At 32.5% G+C, this 27,047-nt stretch overlaps 1 protein-coding gene across 13 annotated transcripts in view; it reads right to left on the reverse strand.

The window, feature by feature from the left end:
* Positions 1-27,047, reverse strand: part of CalpA (calpain A) — a 93,932-nt gene that overhangs the window by 19,003 nt on the left and 47,882 nt on the right. For 7 of the 13 annotated variants that reach the window (XM_043051897.3, XM_087153089.1, XM_071184450.2 and 4 more), the window contains exons 4-12: positions 25,209-25,461; positions 22,304-22,472; positions 19,537-19,617; positions 18,799-18,899; positions 16,218-16,295; positions 13,482-13,657; positions 12,325-12,488; positions 7,294-7,511; positions 2,528-2,570 (exon numbers count right to left, since the gene is read on the reverse strand). In XM_043051897.3, the coding sequence (XP_042907831.2) occupies positions 2,528-2,570; positions 7,294-7,511; positions 12,325-12,488; positions 13,482-13,657; positions 16,218-16,295; positions 18,799-18,899; positions 19,537-19,617; positions 22,304-22,472; positions 25,209-25,461 (1,283 nt within the window). Of the gene's footprint in view, positions 1-689; positions 741-2,527; positions 2,571-7,293; positions 7,512-12,324; positions 12,489-13,481; positions 13,658-16,217; positions 16,296-18,798; positions 18,900-19,536; positions 19,618-22,303; positions 22,473-25,208; positions 25,462-27,047 lie in introns of all 13 variants that reach the window. The other 6 variants (XM_043051893.3, XM_087153088.1, XM_087153092.1 and 3 more) reach the window with 1 other exon arrangement.

Genomic DNA, 27,047 nt, shown 5'->3' on the forward strand with positions numbered 1-27,047 from the left:
TTTAGTATTATTTAGTATTTAGTTATTTTAGTAGTAGTTTATTTTGTATTATTTAATTATTTTAGCAGTAGTTTATTTATTGTTATTTTAGAAGCAGTTTATTTAGCATTATTCAGTTATTTTAGTAGTAGTTTATTTATTATTTAATTATTTTAGTAGTAGTATATTTATTATTTAGTTATTTTAGTAGTAGTTTATTAAGTATTTTGTTATTTTAGTAGTAGTTTATTAAGTATTATTTTGTTATTTTAGTAGTAGTTTATTTAATATTATTCAGTTGTTTTAGTAATAATTTACTTAGTAATAGTTTATTTAGTATTAGATCTATTTAGAATTTTTTTTCTCTTGGTTCTCTCATCGGAAATCGAGTTTATCTATAATTATTTATTTCCGTGAAAGAGAATTTGCCATAATCGCATCCTCTTAATCACCTCAATAAATGATTGGTTGGAATTTAAAAACCTCATTCTTACAAAAATTATAAATGAATAGACATTACAGGTGGTTATTACTAAACACACTGTAGGATTTCGGACTTATAATTATAAAAAGAACATCATTCAGGTTTTGTAACAAATTAAGGGGGAAAAAATTCATGTTCAATTAAATGTGCTTTTTAAAAAAAACTAGAATATGGGATAGAATGCATGTAGGATAGATGGGATAGATCATGCTCATTTCAGTCTTACACTATATGGAATCGGATAATCTGTTTTGTCGTCTTGGTACAATAAGTCCTTCTGCCAATAAAACATTTTCAATAAAATATTCAATATCATTCCAGTACATAACTTAATTAATTAAACAGCATTTAATTTTAATGTTTTCTTGCGTTAAATAAAAATCATTTTTGTAACAAAATTATACGAAGTCTGCTTTTTTCAAAGCATTTCACAAAGATTGCTTAATGTATTTTTGGAATCTTAATCAAAAATGAGAAAAAAATATTTTGCACATAAGAGGCCGCGAATCAATATTTGACCTATGAAAAAACAAAAACTCCATCGAAAACTGACAAATCACCGTCCAGGAAGTTGGTTGTAGTCAACAACAAAATATGTTTGATTGCGGAAGGTAACAGGGATAAGTTTAAAAACGATTATCAGAAACACAAGTTACTACTTCCAATTAAATCTGTAATGGTGTTTATTACATACGCATTCCTCTACCTGTTGTTGGTCAGTTTCGACAGCGTTTTTGTTTTTTTTCTTTGTTTAAATATTCAATAACGACTACCCCCCATTTGTTTAACTTTTATTTTTCATTTTTGATAAAGAGTCTGAAAATTCATGTCAAGAGCAGTCTTTAAGGAATAGTCTATATCTTTATAGAAAAGTTCATAGCTTACATTGAAAATAATAAGGCATCTTTTTCTTTCTTTTTTTTGTCACAGAATAAATGCAAACGATCCCGCAAAAAACTGACATTTCCAATTTTTTCGTATAAACTGTTTAGGTTATAGTTTCGCTTTAAGTGTTTCAAGTTATGAATTTCAAATGAATTATTACGCATTCATTATGAAACAGGATAATATCCATTTAAAGCAGCGTAAAAAGTTAAATAATGGCAGTTATTAACAACGGATTTTAATCCCACGAAACTGTAGCGAAAAGATAATTCAGAAACAAAATTTGTCATAAAAATTATTAAGTTGGAAAAAATATGACATGTTTTGAGCGATCGACAGGAATCGCCCATTCTCAAGACCCAGTAAACATGAATAAAAAAATAAATAAAACAGATTTGAAAAAGAAAACCAATTCATTTCTGTAGAGGACTGATCATAATCCGTTAATCCCGCACTGGACTGATCATAAAGACACGGTTTCTAGTAGATGATCGAAGTCGAGCATCACTGGCTGCGGTCAGTAAGCGGGTGAGTGACCACTTGGATCAGCCTGCAATGGATCAGCCAGTGGCATAGGTCCTCGTTAAACTGTTTTGCAGTTAAGTGGTCGACTTCACGCGAAAGTAGTCGAGTTACCAAAGCGGGGAAGCCATCTCCTCTGCAGAGGATCAAAATTTTGATGTCATGTCCTCGGATCATCCTCAGTGATGTTTCCCTGACCGTCGCCAATAGCCCATTGTGTAGCTCTAGTGCGACGTAAATAAAGTACTTACCTACTGTTTTATTTCCATTTTTTATCTGACAATTTTGCGTTTTCTTCATCAAATCTGTTTTATTTTTCTCATTCACGTCACGTGAAAGGAAACCTTTATTTTATTTCTTTTTTTTTTTAGTTTCTTAATTAAACTGTTGCGATAAGGATAAAGGATTTAGTTGTTAACTAAGTTTAGAAGTAAAAGTTGTTAATTTAGTTTTAAAATATAGTTTACCTTTATTTAATTTCCATTTTTTGACCTCCCTGGTTGAAAGCCACCCTGAGGAATTAACTAACAGTTACCAACATGGCATTTTCTATACCAAATCTGTTTTATTTTCCTCATTCCCGTTTGTACTCTGTACTACGGCATAGAGACATGCTGTATTTTTTAAAAAAAATTTAATATTTGGAATTATAATTACCTCGTCATCTGGATTGGCTATTCCTATCTCTTCGTCGTATTCCCTAAAATGAACAAAGAAAAATAATTTCAAGAACATTCGTCATTTTTGTGTTAGTTTAAAAACACACTGTTCAAGCTGGATATCTATTTTTTTGTTTACGCATTTAAAAATACTCAGACATGATTGAATTTAAATTAAACTCGTTTGAATATATAAAGCCTCTGTCGTAACGTGATATGAAGACTGGGATAGCCTGGTTGGCAGGGCGCTGGACTCGTGTTCGTGAAAGTTCGGAATCCAGCCGGCCGAAGACTCCCCGTGCCGTAAATAGTGACTGGTACACGTTAAATCTCTCTGGTCACAAAGTCCTCCATGTTCCCATAACAAATTATACCTCTGGGAATACTGAATTGGAGATTGATCGTTCTCTGGTTCAGGTCAAAATTACGATAGATGAATGATTGAATGGATGTATGAATGGGTTGCCCTATAAACGGGTGTGACTTATTGGTGTGGCAGAATTTGAATTCTTGACCATAGATGGAAACGAGAACAATCGCACCCCTTGCCTTAATGACCTTTGACGACAACAACGTGATACGATGATGAGAAAAATGCTGATTCGTTCAAAATTGCTGAATGCTAATTCATTTTCTCGATCCATGTCAAAAGTGACTATTAAAATCTATAACAAACATCCTAATTTTTATCACTAAAAACTATGAATATAAATAGTCTAAAATGACAATTAAAAACAAATTTAAAAATTTACTTTTCCACCATAAAAATCTAGTTTTTTAATTTGTTAACAATCAAGTCTTTTGTCAGCTTCATATGAAAGTGCAACGCAGTTTTACCTGTCTGCTAAATTTACAGAGAAATTTCGAATGATAAATTATTCCAACTGTCTACATTAAATATCAAAATAAAAATAGACCTTTCAATAAAACGTCTTCGACATTTAAATTGTGGGCATGAAGTAGTACGCATGTCTACAGCAAAGGTTACCATTTCAGTGAAGTTATTTATCGCCAACTTACAATCGTACGTAGTTTTATCGCCGATGCAACACTAAATAAATCAGATGATCGGGATATAAATTTTGCTGTTGGTGAAAAAAAGAATTATGTTTTTAAAAGAAAACAAACACATTTTAAGGACTACTGACGGAAGACTATTTCTAAGACTATTGATTATGTTTTCAATATGACTGAAAACATCAACTATCTCCAGCTCTTGACCTGCTTTACTTCCGGTAAGAACGTATACAGCTGCTTACAATAGATTTTTCTGCAAGGCGATATTTTCAAACGGATAATTTTATTTTTAATACAAGAAGTAAATTATGTAATTTCAAAGCTCAAATCCGTTGTATTTCATAAGATATTAATAATATTAAGTAATTCTGGTGTGTTTGAAGTGAAACTTTCTTTTTAGTTATTTAGAAATGTATGGTTAAAAAAAGGTGACATGGTTGCTAGATTTCGAAATAACTCGCTTTTTTTGGCAGTTCTGATTTGGCCTCTTTTTACTTGTTTATTACTGTTTGTTGATGGTGCAAGGCGTGCACCATCATACGTCAGTGTTAGCATATTGTTCGAGCACCGAGATTAAGTTCCTTTTACAAATTATCATTTAGGATTAAATTTCGAAGTGGTATATTCAAATGAGGATTGTTCTTTTAAACACAAATAATAAATCAGGTAACAAATACACGTTTACAGGAAATAATACTCAATAGAGTCTCAAAACACAATGATCACGTTGTGAACCAAATTGCTTCAAAATACACCAAAAACGATAACCCGGAAGTAAAGGCAGTCAAAAGCTTGCAGCTCTCACTACAGTCTCTGACCAAATTATTCGACGCACTCTAACAAATGCAAACCGGTTTCAGTCGAGTAGAAACAATAAGGCTGTATCCCCTGACAATTAAGATTTTACACAAAATCTATTAGTGCGTCTAATAATTTGACAAGGGACTGTAGTGTGGAAAATACCATCCATAGGTAACCCTGGTAAAACTCATATGAATTTACATGAGGATAATAACTATCAATATGAAGGACTCACCTTCTGTCTGGTGAATAATAAGAAGACCTAAAAGAAACTCGAAACGTGGAATACATCTTACAGCGATACAGATGAAAGTTTCATTCCAAAATTAACACATAATCCCCGTTTATTTAGATAGGAAGTTCTCCACGTGTGAGGTGAAAAACCTTATGTGTGTTTTTTCTCATCTTGGCAGTGGCACTGAAAACTTTCTTTTTTTTCCTCCCAACAGGAAAAATTCATTTTTTTCTCTCCTCCTGTCCTCGCCTCGCTGTTATCATAGAAGTGGGCGTGTGTCTTGCTAAACAAGTGAACTTAAGCAACTTGTTTTTGACGCTTGTTACAAGCAAAAGAAATCACAACACATATTCTTTTATGGGCAATAATTCTATACGTTTACGACAACATCGACTGAATTAATTGCGAACCAGCTCGTGGCAGCAGGCTGCTCCTAATATATAATTTCATTAAAAAATATTTTTATAATGTAATTTTTATAACAATTTTTTATTTAATATAAATTTATTAAACGTTTAAGCCAAACGAATGATTAAACGACTTAATTGATTTTTAAAATCGCGTTTTGAACTATTGGTTTTAAATTATACTTTATAATAAATAGTTTATTTAAATAATATTATAATTAATAAAATATTTTATAATAATTTTATGTTTATTATAAATTTATTAAGGATTAATTAAACAACTAAATTAAATGATTTAAGAAAATAGTGTTTTGAACCATTGGAATGAAATTATACGTCATAGTAAATAATTCCTTATATATACTTTATAATAAATAAGAATAGTTTTATTATATTTTATATTATGTTTTTATAATAATATTTTATTTATTATAAAAATAAGAACATTACTATAACACATTTTTATCTTATTTTATAACCGTCGTTGAACAGCTGACCCAATTTAGGGTTTACGACTACTAATGTTCAACTCCGTACCCTTGTCATTTTGAACCCAATCCAGAAGACAAGGGAACTTCTGGGTCAAGTATTGGGAGAAATTTTGCCTTCATGGAGGTCTTTTTATTGATGGAACTAACAAGCATTTGCGTTACATGGAGAAGAAAACCACGAATATCTCCCACGGTGAGTCTGACGGCAAGGGGACTCTAACCCATGATCCGTCAACCACTGAGGATATTTCGCATCAGCACTGTGGTCGGTTCAGAAGTCGAATCAACTAGCCATTGCCGGGGTTCGAACCAGACAATGGCTGGAAACTGATGGATAAGACTGTGATGAATCTATTTTGTAATGAATGTAGTCTTCCTGCTCCGTGATTGTAAGCCTTCGGGCAACTCTTCAATCTGATGTAGTCTTTTCATGATTTTAACCTTTTAATTTATCTATTTCTTAATTGTTTTTAGAAATAAAGTTTTATGGTTCGTTAGACTTCTGGTGTAGAGGTGCTCTCTCTCTCTCTCTCTGCTGTCAGCCCTGTCGTCTGCACTTGAGTTGGCGCCGCCGCCGCCGCCCTGTGAGCTCTGAACTGCTTTGTGGTTCGTCATCTCTTGCTTCTTGACGTTGTGTTGTGGTGCTCACACAGCGGAAAAAGCACTCTCCTTCCAATGAGATGAATCGGGTTCGAATCCCGGCAATGGCTGGTTGATTCGAATTCTGCACCCAGCTCGCACCGACCACAGTGCTGATGTAAAATATCCTCAGTGGTAGAGTCCCCTTGCCGTTAGGCTAACCGTGGGAGGTTTTAGTGGTTTTCCTCTCCATGCAACGCAAATGAGGGTAAGTTCCATCAAAAAGTCCTCTGAGCAATTTTCTCCCAATACTTGACCCACGAGTTCCCTTGTCTTCTGGACTGGGTTCAAAGTGACAAGGATTCGGAGTTGAAGATTGGCAGTCGTTCGAATAAGTGATTAGAATCATTAATCCCGAAGACTACCTAAATGATTATATAGTATGGTTAAAAGCATTAATCAGTTACGTTAATAAACCGATTGGAATTTACAAACATGAATCATTAATGCTAATTATTATCTAAGTTGTATCACTGATTTTAATAATTTATTTTACCAGCTAGTAACCAACTTAGAAAAAACTAGTTTTACATTGCTTCAATTTGCAATTCCATTCAACTGATTACAATCAGTGTGTCAAGCCAGCGATTTGAATTATGACTTAAATTGAATTGTTGAAATCTGAAAATTCGATCCATTGATTCGCACCCGAATTAATGTCGAATAAAGAAATCATCTCAGTCATTCAAATAAATAAAACAATTTTTTGATGAAATTACGAATAAATTTTAACAGGGATGAAACAAATTTCCAAATAGACTTGAATAAAAAGAAAATATGTTTCGATTTGATTCCAATAAAGAGATTAGCCTCACACGTCAAAACACCTATTCTAATTCAAAACAATGTCAAAATTATGTGTCGAATCAGTGAATTAATTTAGTGATTCGTATCGATTTAACAGCAACTCTATTTGTAATGAATGGCGTTTATAATTCTAAGAAAAATAAAGCCAACTTACGTCATGACGTTCCTTTTTCAAATATATTTGAGTAAAATGAAATACGGATTCGATTAGATTTTAATAAAATAAGAATCACAAATCAAATCACCGTTTTAATTCGAAACAATCAAGTCGAATCAATGAATTAATTTAATGATTATTGTCGATTCAACAGTGACTCTCTTTATAAGGAACGATCGTTACTTTTCTAAACGAAAGGGTTGAACTTACGTCATGACGTTCCTTTTTTCTGCGAAGACCCTCAGAACAAAATCTCCTTCCTCATGTGGATCGAATGTGGATGGAACTATGCAGTAGGTTCCTGGAGGGAGTTTAAATCTGCTACTCACTTCTCTCAAATTTATAAAAGTATCAGATCTCGCGGTGGCCACATTGTACCTGAAGAATTCTTTCGGAAGGGGCTTTGGAAGTCTCTCTGGGTTTTTTAGCTATTGAAAAGAAAACAAAAAAAAATAATTATTCATAATCGAACTCGAAGCGCGTTCAACAGGAAACTAGAAAGATAAAGGAAATAGTATGAGAAATGAATTAGCCTTCGGTTGATTCTTGGAAGTTGAATCATTGAAATAACGCGATTTTTTTGTTTATTTACGGTTGCAATCTCGCAAAAACTTTAAAAAGAAATTTTAGGCTTGTTAATACTTTTTTTTCTTTTGAAAATCATTTATCGATCTAAATTTATCAGAGCTCGAATAATATATAATAAAAAAATAGGCAAGGTTTCAGAAACATGCAAGGGGATTATTTTTTGATTAAAAAGTTTTATAATGATTAAAGTGTTTTTTATTCGAGTTAAATGTTTGAAAATTTAACTGGAAAAAATATTTATTTACTTTATTTTATTCTATTTATTTACTTTTTATTTTATTCTATTTATTTACTTTTTATTTCATTTTTTCATTCATTTAGCATTGAAATGATTTTTAGAATTGAATCACGGTTAAAATCGTTCTAACTTAAAACTATTTAATTTTCAGTCACTTCTACGTGCTACAGACGTAACTTTATTTCAGAGGATTAGCTTAAAATGTTATATAATTGTAGAAAATTTTCCACATTTCTTATAAATCTACAGTTCCACATTCAATTGTTGTTCATTTTCTGTTTTTGAGTCTGTATCTTTTTTTTAAAAATAAATTACATAGAGAACGCTATTCTTAATTTTTATTTTAGTTTCCCCCACGAGCTATAAAGATTGTAAGTTAGAGGTGATTGTAACTTTAAGGCAAAAATCGCATTATTCGATACAAAGTTAAACACTATTCAGAGCGTTTTTCAAATCTATTATAGCACATACATTCCATTTACACATAGAAAGCTTATTACAGATGTATTATAATAATTTGTTAATGACACATTATGGAAAGATTTCCTTATCACTATCTATGCCAAAACAATCGCCAAGTTTTGGCGATTCTAGTGCAAAAACTTAACGAAAATAAAAACATCCCAGAAAACAACCAACTTTTTTTAAAATTTTTAATAACAGCTGTTGAACAGCCGACCCAATTATGGGTTTACGACTACCAATGTTCAACTCCGTATCCTTGTAATTTTGATCCCAATCCAGAAGACAAGGGGAGATCTTGGATCAGTATCTCGAGAGTCCTAAATGTTAACCATTTGTTATGGGAACATGGAGAACTTTGTGACCCGACAGATTTAACGTGCATCAGTCACCATTTACTACACGGAGAGTCTTCGGCTGGCGGGGATCGAACACACGATCTCTTCGACATAAACCCAGTGCCTTACCAACCAGGCAATCCCGGCCTTAAGATAACCAATTTTTTAAGTAATCTAGCCACCCCCGAGAAAACCGCAACATTTATTTATTTTTTTCATTTTTGTTAAAAATCGTTTTGACTGGGTGCACAGATACCAAGATTATCACCGTCAATGAACTAAGAAACAAATCTAGTTATTAGCAAATTACTTAATCTGATTTAATTAAAATTTAAGTTAGCGTTTTAATTATTATTTTCTCATTTTAAAAAAGTATATAAAATATTTCTTTTGAACATAATATACTTTTTAATCTAATATACCCTACTTACTAAAACATGTTCAGTACAGGACGAGAACTAGTTCAATACATGTTGATGCTTTTGCGAATCATCTTGACTATTTACATAGCTCTAGCTTTCTCATATTTCATCGAATCATTATTCAACAATTATTTCTTCGAGATCTAATAATAATCGCCATTAGAGGAGAAGCGGTCATTTCGGCATTAAATTAAATCTACGAGATCAACATTTTCTTTTTATTACTTTTTCAAGAGCAGCCAAGGACGCCAAGTTGAGCCTTCTCATTATTCTTTTTTAGACTGAGCTTCTTTATTTATTTAAAAAGAAGAATAGAGTTGTTAGGAAAAAAATACATAAAAAAAAATAATAAGGAGTTTTAGAAACCACTACCGACCTTGAGACGAGGAGAAGATTATATGAATAAAAAAGAAACGAAAAAAAAAGTTAAGAGGAAATTCTATTCTTTTAAAATGAATTTTCGATGATGAGTTAGCTGTTAATAACAACTGCTGAACTAATGATGCATACATTTTTGCCTCATTCTCAGAGAACGTAGAAATTCAAATCAATGTATCAATTACAAAGAAGTTAAAAATTACAGAATAATTATTTTTAAGCAATTTACCTTTATTTTTAAATAATCGGTTCAAATCTTTGATACGGAAATTTTAGAAGGACAGTTACTTTTGTAACAGAATATTTGAACACTCTTTTTAAGAAATAAAACTAGTTAGAATTAAAAGTGCTGATCAAATTAAAAATAAATATAAAAAATTAGCAAAAGAAATGACGCATCCATATTCAGAAAGAAAAATTTGCAGTAAAGAGTAACAGCATCAAATGAATAATTGTCAGTCTCTTATATTTCTTAGTATTAAGACAATTGCACTTTAAAAAATTCCGGATCAAATTATTATAAAAAGTATCCGCACTTAGGGACCAAATACTTTTTACCGTAAAAATGTACAGAACAAAAAATCTGATATACCATAATTTGTATAAAATTTTACGGAAAAATTGATTTTATTGATGTTGCACCGGTACATTTAACTGTAATTTGATCCAGAATTCTTTACAGTGTATTTCATTCACTGTAAAGAATTCATCCGGAAATCTTCACAGTGAATTATTCATTTTAACCTAACGCAACTCTCCTAAGGAACTAAAAAAGGTTCATTTTGGAAATTGGAAACACATTTGGGAAAGGTTCATTTTGGATGGAAATATGGACATTTTTATAAAAAAACATAATTTTGTTTTGTTTTAAGTTTTTCTGTTATAAATTTAAAAATATTCGATAAAATAAAACAAAAATCTTTAGAACAATTTAAAATTAGTTAGAATATCATTACTTTAAAATCTGAGAAAAATTCGTTTAAAATTGCGCAAGATATGAGTACTTACAGCAGTTTTTTTTTTATTCAGCACATGCGCGGGAAAAATTGGAATTTTTTCTTCTTCTTAAGCTTATAGAAAATCGTATTTGATTTAAACACTTTCAAATAATTTTCTATGTAGCTTTTGTACTTTTTAAAAATAAACTCAAAATTTCATTTTGTACTATTAAATAAGATTTATTACAGGATTCATCCCGATAAAAGTATCTTTTCTTTCGCTTGCTTTCTTTCCTTCACACTTCAGTGTATGAGTGCTTATTGTAAGGCATTTGTCTTATGATACAAAATAATGTTTGTAGAAAAACCCATATAATTCTGAGTTCCTTTAAAAAAAAGTTCGAAAACTACCTAAAAAATTGCTTAAAACTTTATAAATTTCTAAGATAATATTATTATTAGCTGCCAAACTATTTTAATTAGTAACTATTTTTATTAGTTACCAAACACAATTCTCTAAAAAATTAAATTTTTTTTAATATTTCCTGCGCAGGCGCAATATAACATAACTACTTTAATTTCTCATATCTTACGCACTTTTAAACACTTTTCTCTCAAATAATAAATCAAAGATTTTATAACTAATATTAAATTTCTCTAAGAATTTTGTTTAATTTTATTGAATATTTTTAAAGTTGTAGCAAAAAAACGTAAAACAAAAACAATTAATTTTTTATAAAAATGTTCATATTTCCATAAATATTTGAGCTAGGCTTACAAAATTTTATTCAATTATTGAATATAAAAACTTAAATAACTGCTACAAGTTACAAACTTATTGTTACATTTTTTGGCATAGGGTTTTCAAAAACACTATTTTCCATTTGTAATTTATTGTCGGTCCCTTAAATCTCTAAACTTCATTGACAAGTATGAAAAATCGCATAATCTAAACACTTCTGAAGCTAAGAAATGATTTTTAAAATATTTTCTGAGAAATATGAAAAAATGCGGACAGAAACGATTTTTTCAAAGCACTGTGTAATAACCCACGGGGAGGACTGAATTTCCATTTCAAAACTTAGCAATTCTCAAAATGCAGCAGATAGAAATGCATCCAAAGTGGACATAAACCGTTCTTCCGCTTTAGTCCTCAACTATGGTTAAGATTAGAAGTTAATATTTTTAAATAATACAATTGATTACAAATTACTGAATTATTAGAAAATAATTATTCGAAAAAAAAACTGCTGTATATTACGAAATAATCGCCTCAATGTCTTACTCTTGGTTGGTTTCCTTATTAGAGATAATTGCTTTTAAAAAGGAATTATTTTTTTCTCGTGTCAAAAAATAACAATTGAACAGTAAAAATTTTCTTCTTTTCTTACTAAATACATTGCAAAGCTATAATATATATATATTTGAGGATTGCAATGATTTCTACTGCAATGTTTCATAACGCTTTACTCTACTAAATATGAAACAAAAATATTGACAACCTAAATATTTTTACATAAAAAAAATTCCAAAAGGTAATGGCTTCTAGACTTTTTACCGTACAAATTTAAAACTGGTGACCCTTACCTAAAAATAGTTGACTGTTATTACTCCCGTCATAACCATGCCACAATTGCCTTAAATTCCCTCTTCACATTTTCAGTTATAAATTATGAAAATAATTCAACTTAAGTTTAATAATCTGGGCAATTTCTTTTAAACTAAATACATAGAATAAAGCATACTTTAAATGTAATAAGGAACATCATTAAGTTTAAACACAATTTATCTTGATTGATTTTCTTTGTCCTAGAACGGGCATTTTGAGCAATAATGAATTTTCGAGAGTGTTAAAGAAGAACATTTGCAATGCTTACATAATAAATTGCAAATCCTATTGTCAAGCACTCCTGTCCCATCTTTCGATTGCATCGTCGGTTCTTCTGCATCAAAGCTACGATGATTGTGCATAAATCGTCATCATCATCTTCATCAACATCTTCCAGAACTACTCGAAACTGAGGGTTCAACCAGAATGTATCTGGAAAAGAAATGAAAACAATTAATTTAAATGTAACAAAACAAACGTTATGTAAAAGTAACTTAGATTAATTTAAATCTAACGTAAATCAAGTTAAGGTAGGTAGGTATATTTATGTCGCACTAGAGCTGCACAATGTGCTATTGGTGACGGTCTGGGAAACATCCCTAAGGATGATCCGAAGACATACCATCGCAATTTTGATCCTCTGCAGAGGGGATGACTCCCCTGCTTCGGTAGCCCGACGACCTGCGCGCGAGGTCGAGCACTTTAAACAGTTTGACGAGAACCGATATCGCACACCCTCCGTCTCTATGCAGGCTGATCAAAGCCGTCACCCACTTGATTACTAACAGCAGCCAGTGATGCTTGACTTCGGTGTTCTACTGGGAAACGTCTCTTTACTATCAGATTACTGAGGGACTAACTAAGGTCATTTAAATCTAACGCTTCTAATTAATCAACTTTAATCATTATACCCAGATACATAAATAACAGTGCGTCCACGGTATCCGAAAAGTAAGGAAATGATCAAATACCTCGAAATCATGCATAAGATCAAAAATCTAAATATTACGGGTTGAAATATTTTCAAAAGATGCCCTCAACGATGCAAATTCGATCTCCAATCTCAAAAAAATAGGAGGGGGAGGGGTTTACAACTTTAAAATCTTAAATAGAAACCCCGCTTTGCCAGATTAGGTTTCTTTATGCTCCAATTTGACCACAGGATTTTGCATTTTGGATTACAGGTAGTGCTGCAATCGCAAACTGAAAATGGGGTTCATATTGTTTAAAAATAGAGATACGTAAAATTGAATTGCAAATTAATCAAATTGAAACTGATGCAACTATTTATAACGAAATTGATTGCAATTTGAGAATTTATGATATATCATAATGTCTGTCACAAATATATGATTTATGCTTGCTTATTAGGCACTACCTAATGTCAGACTAAGGCGAATAGATATGCTAGTAAATATTTCATACCTATAAAATTTCTGCACCCACCAGCAGTGCAGTTTTTTGTCCACGATCCTTCAAACATACTCATTTCCCACTTCTTTTTAGATTTCTTAGTCAGGGGTTCATCATCCAGAGAGTCAGGATTTAAATTACATATCTCTACTCGTTGGAAATTAGCCATGAAATCTTTGTACGATATCCTGATAAAAAAAAAAAAGAAATTAGGTATAAGATGAGCCAGCCCAAGTCAAAACTCTTGATGGTCCTTTCCATGAAATCTTTCTGATGGTTTATGATGGTTTTTGATATGTCAGCAAACTTCCATCAGTTCATGATAGATAATGCTACTTTAATGCTATGATGGTTAACCATCAAGAGATGTTTGATTCTCATGGACCAACAATCCATGATGATCCGTGATAGTCCATGATGGTTCTAGCTATACATTTCCATGATGGTTTAATAGAAACTAGGAGGCTCCGCCCCCTGCTCGCTAACGCTCGCCAACCCCCGAGAATTGCTAAGCAATCCTATGTGGTTCACGCCGTGAACCATGGCTCGCTGCGCTCGCTCGCCAATGAACACAATGTTCTAGCACAAAGACATAGTATATTATCATCAAAGACATATTATTTTATCATCAAAGACATAGTATTGTACTTATGTAGAAGAATTCTATCAATGTTCTTATTGGCTTTTAAAAAAGTATATTAGCTATTTAGATTGTGCGTGGTGAAAAAATCAAAACATTAGCTAAATGAGAAACATATTAGCAAAATAAATTATCAAATATTGCAGTTACTCACCTAAATTCAACTAAATGTGTATAATAAATTAGTTAATGCTAGAAATTCTGAAAGTTTTAGAAAAAAATTTTATTATTTAAAAATATAAACTTTAAACCCTAACTTTTCCTTGTGAGATATCAAAAAGTCTTTCATTTTCAAGAACACAAAAATTTGTTTTATCGCCAAATGAAATATTTTTTGGTGATCATTTGTGATAAAGTACATAACATTTTAGAACAAAATAAGGATGTTTTACATACAAAATGCATGGCTGTTAGCATTACCCGAGAAATACCTCGTGGAGGTCGCCACGCTGCATTTCTAATCGGGGAGTTTTGATATTGGCAGTTCCCCTTGCCTACTGCCAATAGAAGCTTCACTAATATTTTGCATTTTAAAGCGTGGAAATTCAATGCATAAATAAACGGGAAATATGAAAAAATTCAATGCATTCAATACAAACACTTAGACGTTTTTTAGACGTTTAGGTAGCTCCCAGTAAAAAAATATCAATTCAACAGCGGCCTTTTAAAGCATTCTCACTTCAATTAATTAATTAATTCCTAATTGAGTTTAAATTAAATATTATCATGTTTTTAGAGCATGAATCTGAATTGAACAACCTGATAATGCTCACTCTGGTTATTGTTTCCGTTTTTAAAAGAGCTATATGTTGAGCCACCTCATTCGTCATGTGACATTTTTAGCAGCAATCATTGGTCGATTTTCTAACGTTGCCATTCGGGGAGTTGTAATGAGGCTTTTTTTTTGGTGCCGTGTAAGAGAAATATATATATATATAGATTCTTGTTGGTTCTGAGGAACATACTATCAAAACAATTTGTTTTTTTTTTTTTATGTTGGCCCAACATAAATCAGTCGGAATTTCTACATTGGGATCATAGTTGTTCATGATCGTTCTAGCATTTGATTTCTAAGAAACTATGGTGGAAATTTCTTATAGTTCAACATAAACAAACCATCAATACTAGTTGCTACTCTTATAGCAACTTGTGTGTTGAACCATCATAAATTAGTCCAAATTCCTACATTGAGGTAATGGTTACTAATATTGGTAAACCATCAAAAATATAATGGTTCATGATGGAATTATTGATGGTTACTTTCAAGATTATGTTATTCTATCAATGAAAAACCATCAAATATTTTGACGTGGAAGGGTTTGTTATGCTTTCAAACTATATAAATCTACAGAAAATCTGTTTGATTCTATTATTAGGAAAATATATAAAGGAAATATATGGAAACTATCATCAACCATATACTTTCTTACGATTCTTTCAACTTAAATAAACAAAATCTCTTTGGTTCAGTTATTAAATACAAAAAAATGCATCAAATTATTAGGTGTAAAAATTGGGAAGCATTAAATACGTTATTAAGAAATATCAATTGTAAGTATATTTTAATTGGCCTTTCTGTTCTTAAGTTTTAAAAGTATATCTTCGCGAATTTCGGTCTGTACCTGTTATACTGATCTCGAGAACTCATGTCTATAAGAAATACATTTATACATTGTATTAGTGAATATCGGGTTTCAGCTTCCGTTAACTATTATTCGACTTTTTTTTTATTAAAAATTCAATGATTAAAAAAACAGTTTTGGAAATCCTGTTCCGTTTGAGATTGTATAATCGATTCATTTAATCACAAAGAAAATAATTGGTTAAAAAGTTATACCACGAGAAAAAGAATGACAGCCAGTAGAATTTGTATTTACTTTGAAATTGAAAATTTAAACGTATTAAGGTGTATGTAATAAAACCGGTGACAGAGCTTCGAATCTTGTCGAATGTTGAGTTTTCCTCGAATGCTTTTGTTGCAACATTCGCAACTTTAATGCATCATTTAACTACTTTTAAATATGCGGGGGGAAAATCCGTAATGATATATAGCTTTTTTTCCGGAAGTATTAATTATTGAAAGAAAATATAAAACTTTATTTACGTACCAAAACTCACCGTCTCCATCGAATCTCAACCCCAATTGTTCCTTTTCTTCATCTGATATCAGCGTCCATTCCTGGGATCTGATAAATAAAAATCACTTGTATCCATAGACATTAGGTAATAATAAAAAGCGCTCACTTAAATCAGCGGTTCTCAATCCATTGGTCACGGCCCATAAGGGAGCCACTAGGGACATTTTGGCTTTTAGCCATGGGCGCTGGATGAAAGTCTGGACCAAGATAATTCTTAGGGTCTAATACCAGCCTGTCCTTCCGCCTGTCTTATATACATATAATAGGTGTCTCGCTTGTTGCAAGTAGTTTATTTTTATATGCATTGTTAAACAGCGGGCCCAACTTTCGGGTTTAAAACTACTAATGTTCAACTCCGTAGCCTTGTAATTTTGAATCCAATTCAGAAGGCAAGGAAACTCCTGGATCAAGTATTGGGAGAAATTTGCCCACATGCAGGACTTTTTTCATAGAACTAACCCGCACTTGTGTTCCAAGGTGAAGAAAACCACGAAAATCTTCCAAGGTTAATCTAACGGCAAGGAGACTAACACATGATCCGTCTACCACTGATGATATTTTACGTCAGTACTGTGGTCGGTGCGAGCCGGGAGCGGAATTCAAATCCCAGCCATTACTGGGATCGAACACGCGTCATCTCATTGGGACACGAGCGCTCCATCCCCTGAGCCACCACGGCTCGTTTATGGAATGCAAAATATTTTTTTTCTTCACAAAACTGGTGAGCGCGCGGTATAGCCTAACTGGTAGGGCGTTAGGTCCATGTTCGTCTTAGTAAGTCCTATCCCCGCCGACCAAAGACTCCCCGTGCACAAAATGGTGACTGGCGCAATGCTAAATCAGTCGGGGTCACAAAGTCCTCCAAGATCCAGTAACAAATCAAAACCTCTGGGGGTACTGGATCGGATGATTGATCGTGCTCTGGTATTGGTCAAAATTACGATCTGCGGATGGATGGTATGTGAATACGTCCCTGTAAAGCGGGATGTGACGTATGTGTGTTGTCTCCAAATCATCCTCATGGATGTATCTAAGACCGCCTCCAATAGCACATTGTGCAGCTCTAGTGTGACGGTAATAAAAGAAAATCAGTTGTCCGCGTAACTAAAAAGGTTTGGAACCGCTGACCTAGATGGTTAGAATAGTTTTTTATGAAATAAAATAAATTTTCTCTCAACCAGTATCATATTAGTTATGGGAGTACTAAAAATGAAACAACAAAAATATCATTAAACAAAAAACATATATAAAGTAATATGGATAAATTTCTTTTCGTTTGACAAAAATTATTTTTAATCGGAAAAAAAAGTAAGTACTGCGATATTCAAAGCTAGAAAAAATAACCACTTTGTTAACTGCTACAAACTAGTTTCCGTGAATGTATTAAGTTTCACCTTGAATTGAAACTGCATAAAATATTTGCTTTTCAATGTTAATAACGACCAAGCTACTTTCATTATATTATTTAACATAAATGAAACAGTAAAAAAATAATTTTTATAAGAATTCGTAAAACAATTGAAATGGAGGGCTCTTTTTAATATTGGATTGGTGCGTAATGATAGCACATTCCCACTCAATTAAAAATAAATTAAAATACACTTATGTAAATTATGTTCTTATACTTATCGTACTGCATATATAGATATAGAGGATCGAACCTTGTTACTCGTGCTACACGATAAATAGCCGTGGCGATATCCCCATCCGCAAAAGAGAACAATTAAATTTTTATTTATTATTTTATAACCGTAGTTGAATAGCCGACCCAAATATGGGTTTACGATTACCGATTTTCAATCCCGTAGCCTTGTAATTTTGAACCCAACACAGAAGGCAAGGGAACTCCTGGATCAAGTATTGGGAGAAATTTGTCCCCGTGGAGGACATTTTAATGCAACTAACGCGCATTTGCGTTACGTGGAAAGGAAAACCACGAAAGAATCCCACGGTAAAACTAACGGCAAAGCGACACTAACAGATGATCCGTTTACCACTAAGGATATATTACGTCGGCACTGTTGATGGTGCGAGCTAGATTTGAATCAAACTGCCATTACTGAGATGCGAGCCCGGTTCATCTGATTGGAAGGCGAACTCTCTATCTGCTGAGCCACTGCGGCTCGAAAAACTCAGATCTATCTTTCTGACCTGTTAGCCTTTTCATGATTCTTAACATCGAATCTGTATTAATAACAAGCAGCAGTTAGAATTTTTATGCAAGAAAGCGTGAACGGGAACACCCTCTTTTTTCAGGCAGGGCACACCGCCCTAAATGCCATTGACAAATGATATTTTCAAATTGATAACCATATGGTTTCGACTTGTTTATATACTTGATATATTATCCATTTTTGATTACTGAATATTATTATAAATTAATGTAAAAACAAATTAGCAAAGGAAAATTAACAAAATAAAAAAGCAATTATTCAAAAAAAAATTTCTGGATCCGAACGAACAAAACTTTTTGATCGCAAAGATAATTATAAGTTAACTTTTTATAAAATGAACCTGCAGAGAGGAGGTTGATTTCCAATGTTTTACGAACCGATCACTCCATGCGCCCCTCCATTCGCACTCGTTTCCCCAAGGATTTCGCACCCTCAGCAATGGAATTTTACCTTTGATTCGAGATGTCTGAACCTCTACCTGTAAAAGAGAAAGAAGAAAAAATCAAGCTTTTAAAATAATTAGGTAAAAAAATTAGTTACAATTTTATCAGCAAGATTGGTAGAGACGCTTAGATTCAACCTCAGTTTGTTAAACCACATTATTCACTACGTACAAAATAGTTTTTAACAAATGAAGAGATAAGTTAAAAAAAGTCTTTTACTTATATTTTACCAAGTTTACAAGCATCATCTTTAGAAAACAAAGCAACAGCAGGAACCTGTTTAAAAAATAAATTTTCTCATTAAAAACTTATCTTTTACTGTTTTCCTAAGGCCCTGTCGTCACATGACATAACGCTTCTCTTTTGTGAATAATATTCTTTTTTATTGCTTTGAGTTCGCAATTCGTGATTTGCAACGCTCGAATACGCCTTCTGTGGAGCGATGACCAGTTCCATGTCTGGTCCCTTTTCCCTTTCCCACTCCTCCTCTTTTCAGTTGTATAGGAATGTAAATATTATGATATTTTCCCCTTTCTTAATATTTTTCGTATTTAATTGCAAAAATATTTGTTTAAATTTCCACGACGTTTTTTAATATAAACTTACTTTGGTTCCATTAAGAATTTTTTAATTACATACTTTTTTAAAAAATTAAAATAGACTTGTACTTACTAGCTTAACTTTGGTAATGCTGTAGGCGTGTCCTCTTATTAAACCATTGGGCATTTCAGCCTCCACAATATTTGGATCTGGCTAAAAAAGAAAACTAGACTTAAGAATTATTATTTAAAAATAAAATATGTGTCATAAGTTGCAACATATGTTTCTGCTTTATTAATAAGCCTATATTAAAATTGTTTAAAGTATTCCCTTAAATATTGTTTAAAATTAATCGAGTCACAAGAAGTGAAGGGTCGCACCGTTTTTTGATAAAATGTTTCATTTTCCTTAAATTATGTATTTTTGTAAAATGTATGTATTGGGTCTGCATCTGTTTTTTATTTCATTATTAAATTATTTTTCGAATTCAAATAAAAAAAATTAAACATTTACTTGGTAATCGTGGTCATCATCATCATCATCAATGACTCAACACCCCAGGGTGGGCCTTGGCCTTCTCAAGAAGTGTTTTTTTCTGGCTATCCTTTTAGCTGCTAGTGTTTTCTAATTTTTAGTTTTAGACAAAAAGGTCTCTTTCTAGGTCATCTATCCATCTCCAATTCGGCCTGCTTCTTTTTCGTGGTACGGTACGGTCTTCGTCCATTTTGATAACGTGGGAAATTGTGGTAATTTAGAGAATTTCAAACCAAATACAGTTAGAAATAGAAATATGTACCTTCGACTGTTATTTAAAAAATATTTATACATAAAATGCTAAAATTTCTTGCGTTCCCCCAACGACACTGTGTGTAAGAAAAACAAAGTCTGCCAAGATTCTTTTTTTTTTAAAGCTGTATTTTTAATCTGTCGTTTTGCAAGAACAACAGTTTAGTCGGAGGAGTCTGATTTTCTTGCAATTAATGAAAAGAATTGAAGATCAAAGATAAACCGGAAGTCATTATGGAGAAATCTTCCAGGGAAGGCATTGGCCCCCATTGGGCTGTCTGGCCTACTATGATGGTGAAGATGTTTCGAAAGAACTATACGACCGATTTCGTTCAAATATTTGTTTGTTTTTTATAATTACATAGCTTAAAATGATGTTAAAAACTTATACACCTAATTCAAAGTTTTTAGACTATAATTAAACAAAATAAATTTTCAAACCCAGATAAACTGATACCCATATGTGGGATGGACTTCAAATTGCAGATGGGGTATTGCAATCCCAACCCTTCACACAATGACCAGCTCAGTGAAAATTTAATTATTCCAAATTGAATTTATTACATATTCCAAAACAATTTTATAATTTCAAAATAAATATTACTTTTCAGTCGAAGGAAAAATCAACCCTTCTCCTTCACGTGAAATGGTATGCATATTCTAAAAGCAAATTAAAATTGCATATAAAAATAAGCAAATTTGCATATTTTCATATGAAAGAATTTAAAGTAGTATTGTAAATCTTTCAATTCAACAGTCTTATCTACTCGTATCTTTTGAAGGTGAACTACCTGTGTCTTTTCAAGAAGGAAATGCATATTTCTGACACCATCAGGTTTGCTTTAAATAAGGCAACGTTGCTGCAGAAAATTCCAAAGGAAAAAAAAAGGCCAGCACTCATCGAAATATCAGTAGTAGTGAAACTACTACGTATCGGTCAGAAGTAGCACACAAAAAGTAGTGAAACTACTGTAGTCACAACTTTTTATCGTAGTCTGTACTACTTTTTTAAAAAAAGTTGTGAGTAGTGCGATACAAAAAAAATCGTAGTTCTTAATTACAATTCTTAAATTAATATTTAACCCTTTCGCACCGGACGGGACATGTGCTGTCCCAGTCCATGGGTGAAAGCCCTTATATAGCAAGACGGAAAAGAGAGAAACCTGGTACGTAAAACATTTCATTCCAGCATTTTTTTCGAAAAAAAAATGAAATATCTGTAACTATCAAGATTTCTTTTATAATTCTGGCATATATATAAAACTGCTTCTTTTCCAAGATAAAGTAGATATTGTTGAAAAATTTAAAAAAAGAATAAGTAAACTCCTCCCCAAAACTAGCTATAACTGAAATGGTTTTACTACCAGCCTTTCCTCTTTTCCGTCTCGCTTTTACCCCTGCTGATTTTTCGCCGTATTGAAAGGGTTAAGAAAGGGAAAAAAATACAAATTTGACAAATTTTAGGTAAGAAAGATGGGTGTAGAGAACATCAAAACGTATCTGATTGCCGATTGAAACTTGAAGGTGCTTCGTTCACAAGCCTTCTTTTGTGGGTTTGTTTCCTTAATCGTAGCGTTCCTTGATACCCCTACCCCCAACCCTAATGTGCATAATTTTTTCGAATCCTCTTTGAGTAGGATTCTAAAATATATCGAATGGTGGCAGTCATGCGAGCAGGATAAACAGGCACACAATTTTATTTACTCATCATTATTAGAGAATGAATATCTAAGTGACACAAATTCGTTGTGCTCCTCAATAAAAGTGAGGGAAAATCTTGCAAAGCAAAATGCTTTGTTTAGGGAAAAAGGGAAATCTTAGTAATTATAATGGATCTGTTAAATGGGTGCGGGGGAAAAGTCTATCCCACGAGTTAGAGGGATAAAGGTTAAAATATTAGTAAATGCATACTTGAACTAAAAATAGATTCAAAGACAGGATGTGAATATTAAAGTGTAAGAGAGAGCGTTTCGTTTTGAATAATAAATTAAGAAAAAGATTTACAGAAAAGAAATGACCTAAAAAAATGTATGTTACATATATATGTTAAGGTTTGAAAGCATTAAGATTTTAATTTCAAAGCGTTGACATTTGCGATGTTCGACAAAGTTACCTCTATAGAGCAGCTCAGGAGTGACCACCGGTCAAATGCCTTGTGGAGGATCTTGTAGAAATTAGGCGGAGCTTTACTCAGTTCATACACTTCAGTCACTCCTCCCGTGAAGTCTTCCATCGCTTCACACGCTGTACCACCCTTCAATGCCTCGTAGCTCCCATGAAGTCTGTGGACCACAAATATAGATTACAGAGGGCAAAATCAAGATATGTCGCGACTGGCCATTGGCCGGTTGTAGTAATTTTAATTTTTTGCAGTACGAATACAATTTATTGCAGCATTATTAATGGGGGCCACATTTCAAAACATGTACCCATTTTTTGAAAAATTAAAAATTTAATTTTTATTCTAATGATTAAATTTAAACTATTACAAAAAGCGGTTGACATTAATAAATTAAAGCTTTAATTAAAAACATGGTAAGCCTACCAAGGTTAACTTCTAAAATAAAGAAAAGTTTAAATAATGATAAAAAAAAATAAAAGAAACGAAATGTAATGCATTTTTGACGAAAAAAATGGCGACTACAATTTTTTAAATCGCCATTTGTTACATTTATTTGCCTGCCGACTGGACCGTGCAGGGGTCAGGGATCTGACCCTGCATCAAAAAGGTTTTGGGTTCGAATTCCAGAAAAAGCATGTATGTTCTTTTACTCTCCGTACTATCTGTCCTTACTGTGGGAGCAACGGTGGCCCACTTATTATAGAGCCCCTAAAAGGGTGGCCAACAAATCTGTCCTGTAAATGCCTGAATTGACGAAATGTTAACACAGGTGGGCATTGGATATAGAAAAATATTTAGGTACCCTGTAATCGGTGGCGATCGTAAAGTTTGTCCAATACTATATCTCTCGTTGAAAATACACGCAATCGATTATAAAGTTATATTCATTTCAAAGTAAGACATAAGTTTCTAGTAGTATTTAAAATTTGTTCTCATGTAAAAGTAATCAGAATTGCGCGCGTATTTGCAGTAGTAATGCAAAACAGAAACATGGCAAAGACATACTAATGTGACCAACTATTAATTTCGACATACTGTATCAACTAATCATTAATGTCAGACATAAGCTAAATTAAATCCCCGTAAGTTAAATAAGAAAATGCTTTCACAAGACACATAAATTTAGTAAGAAACATTCATTTACAAAGATTAAAGAAGCATTTAAAATTGTTAATTGAACCATTTTCTGCTTTCAACTTTTACGTAAATTAAGTTTCCGTGATTTGGGAAACCAACAAGAAGTCTAAATAGGACTGGATCGATTAATTTATTTAGTTTGATACGCTTTGAGCTGTCCATTTTTGTGGATACCAAAACTAGAAAAAAATATGTAATTTGAATTTTAAATTGATGATGAAATCTGCAACTGAGTGAAACCTGCAACAAACTGACAGCTGAAACCTGCAACACAGCAGGTGATAATGAACATAATTCTTCCGCCAAAAAGAAGATACACAAGAAAAACTACTAACACGTAAAGTACAAAGATATGAAACAGAACTACAAAAAAAACAGAAGGGAATTAGTTAAACAAAAACAATTTCTTGGCTCAAAAAAAAAAAAAATGGAGAAGTAGATTGATTTTTCATTCGGAATCGGGCAGGGATGAAGGAAGTTCCCAGGTCGCTGCAAAATAAGTAACATCTTTTCCACACAGTTTTGAGCGAAGCAATGTAAAAAATAGAAATTAAACAAAATCAGTTTATTTCATGAAGAATGAAAGTTTTTTACGATCTGTGAATTTCAGTGATAAACAGATGATCAATACTGCGGGTGTACCACAATTGTTAAAGACTGCAACCTAGTAAGTTTCGAACTCAGTTTTAGGAGGAAAAAGATCTCCAGGAACTACTTTCGGAGTGAAATAACATTTAGAAAAACCATCCCATGTCAAAAATTGCAATACATTTAATCATTGGGTGAATTTGCAAACATGTTATCGATGTACACTGAAAGCAATAGCATATGAATCAACAGGCTGTCACCATAGTTGATTCTATATGTGTGGTACATACTATATCACCTATCAATTCTATATCTCTAAACAAATATAATTGTACAGGTAAAACCCCTCATCTGAGGCTCTATGTGTTAGTTCTGTTACCTCCCTAATGAAAAATGGAATTTAATTTACAAATACAGAAAAAGCTGTCAGTTTTGGTTTCTCCACTGACAACAGAAAGGCTCATGTGTGTTGGCAGGCAGTGTATACACTGATGAAGTCCTGTCTTGCCAACACACATATCTTTTATTTTTATTGCTTTTTCCTGCTCTTTTTTTTTTTTTTTTTTTTTTTTTTTTTTTTTTTTTGAATATTTAAATTTCTCTAATAACCTCCCTTAATACAGTTATTTTTGTCAAAACCTACCGTAATTTTGAGCACACTAATGTGATCAGTTTTGCCACTGAATTTATAAATTTTTTAAATGCCTTATAAAATATTACTCTCCATTTACGATCACAATTTTGTACATTACAATGATTACAATTACAATACTAAATCAATGATTACAATTTTGTAATTAGTAATTCAATATTGTCCATAAAAATTTTTGGGGTTCATGGAATAAATAGAGGCGATAGAAAAAAATTAATTTAGTAGAAGAGAAGTAAATCAGGCGTAAACCAAGAGTATCTTACCTTTGTGTCGTAGAATCGCCCCTGTTAAGCAAGATTTTCGAAATAAAATTCCGGAAAAATTTTTTTCCTGTAGTTTTTGCTTTTTTGTTGTCTATTTTTTGTTGTTTGTTGACTCTTATTGTTGCTATTTGTTGACTATTATTATGAAATCTATTTTTTGTTGCTTTGCATCAAAACATACTTTATAATGTGATTGTATAAACAGAACGAATAATTCTAATGTTTATTCGCACAATATATATATTTACTCTCTTACTTAGCGTATGCTTTTTCTAGAAGGGCACTCCAAAACTCGTTGTTGTTTTTCGAATGCATAAAGACCAGTTGTCCACCGCAAGTGGGCAGCCTATCGTCCACCACGATGTCCACCCACCTACCGTACTGCCAGAAACGAAAATGGAAAACTCCGGCGTAATCTTTCACAAAAGACTGGTCATTTGGAACCACTCTGAAGAAGAGGGAATCATTGAGGGTTAAATTGGCAACAGCAGCCAAGAGCCAACAATCACCTAGCATTGAGGGAAAAAATAATAATTTCAGCATATACGCAACAAATGCAGTTTCACAATATGCGCAGTTTCAACCTTGTTTTTACATTCAAACAAAATAGTTAACAGAAATAAATAAATGGCAAATCAGATAGGAATTAGGTAAAACAGGTAAACTCAAAATGAATGTCCCATTTACATTTGAAACATACAATAAATGTATTTATTAAAAATTTCTATACAAGCAGCAGTAATATAAGCACGTTTGATAAGTAGGGGAGAGGGGGGCACATGTGAACAAATTTTTTTTATTTCTTCATTTTTCAAAACATATCAATTTTACACAGTAAAGAAGTCCATATGTTTAAATAGTCTTTTCTTTGCCTTATGGAATTTTTTGAGATTTTTCAATAAAATATTTCTGTATTTTATGATACTTTAGAAAAATGACTTCAATTGTTCACATGTGCCCCCAATAGGGGCACATGTGAACACAAAAAAAGACTCCGCGGGCCGGATGCGGCCCCAGTTGGAAACCCCTGATAAAACTAAATTTTAAAAAAAAAATCAAATAAAATAAAAATTGTCTTTGGAAATGCACGCCAGTTTAAAATTTCAGTTGTTTAAAGACATCAAGAAATGTAGAAGGATTTTTTCTGAGTAATCTCATATTTAACATACAAGAAAAAACGAAGTTTAACGAGCGTATAACGAGCGTAACCGAAACTGTAGCACTCAATTTCTGCTGCGCGAGATTTTTCAGTTTCACAGAATGACGCTATAGCAGAGTAGGATCCATAGATTCCATCTCTCACCTTTTAATTTTCTTTCTTTTGTATTCTATAAACATTTACAATCGAATATTTCTTTTAACATTATCATTATTTATCACTTGGAGGCTTCGCCCCCTACTCGCTGGCGCTCGCCAACCCCCGGAACTGCTTTCGCAGTTCATTTCGGATTGCTTCGCAATCCGATGCTCGCTCATTAGATACGTTCTTAACGTCTAGCTTTTGTATACTTTTTTTTAACACTGAAGTTCAGAAAACTTTTCACTGTAGAAAATTCTAAACCTGTGCATTTCAATATTAATTTGAAATTGCAAACAGTTCACGTATTTTTCTTAATCACACTATTCTAAATTTCAGTTGTTGAGAAAAGTAACTGTTGTAAGTTTTGTTTTAAAGTCTTTCCCACCGGAAGCCTAAAACCATGTGTTGTAAAACAATATGAAATAGAACTGAACGCCGGATGTAAAGCATCGGCTTCGATGAAGATAGTTTTGTGAGAATTGTTTTGATAATTCGGTGAGAATTCACCCGATTAGACATATGATGCTCACTACGTGCTCTAGCGCGCCGAAGCCCATCAATTAAAACGTATTAGCGTTTTATATAATATAGATTAGCCATATGATGCTCACTACGTGCTCCTGCGCGCCGAAGCCCATCAATTAAAGATGAAAACTGTTGCCAACGCGAGAAAAGAAATATCATCGGTTTCATTGATACACACGTATTAGCGTTTTATATAATATAGATTACTAATTTTTTTAATCTTTATTAAATAGATTTTTCTTTGTTGTAAAATGTTTGATAAATACTTTA

Source organism: Parasteatoda tepidariorum, chromosome 10 (genome assembly GCF_982258835.1).
Source record: "Parasteatoda tepidariorum strain Cologne lab strain chromosome 10, Ptep-v5.0, whole genome shotgun sequence".
Lineage (NCBI taxonomy): Eukaryota > Metazoa > Arthropoda > Arachnida > Araneae > Theridiidae > Parasteatoda > Parasteatoda tepidariorum.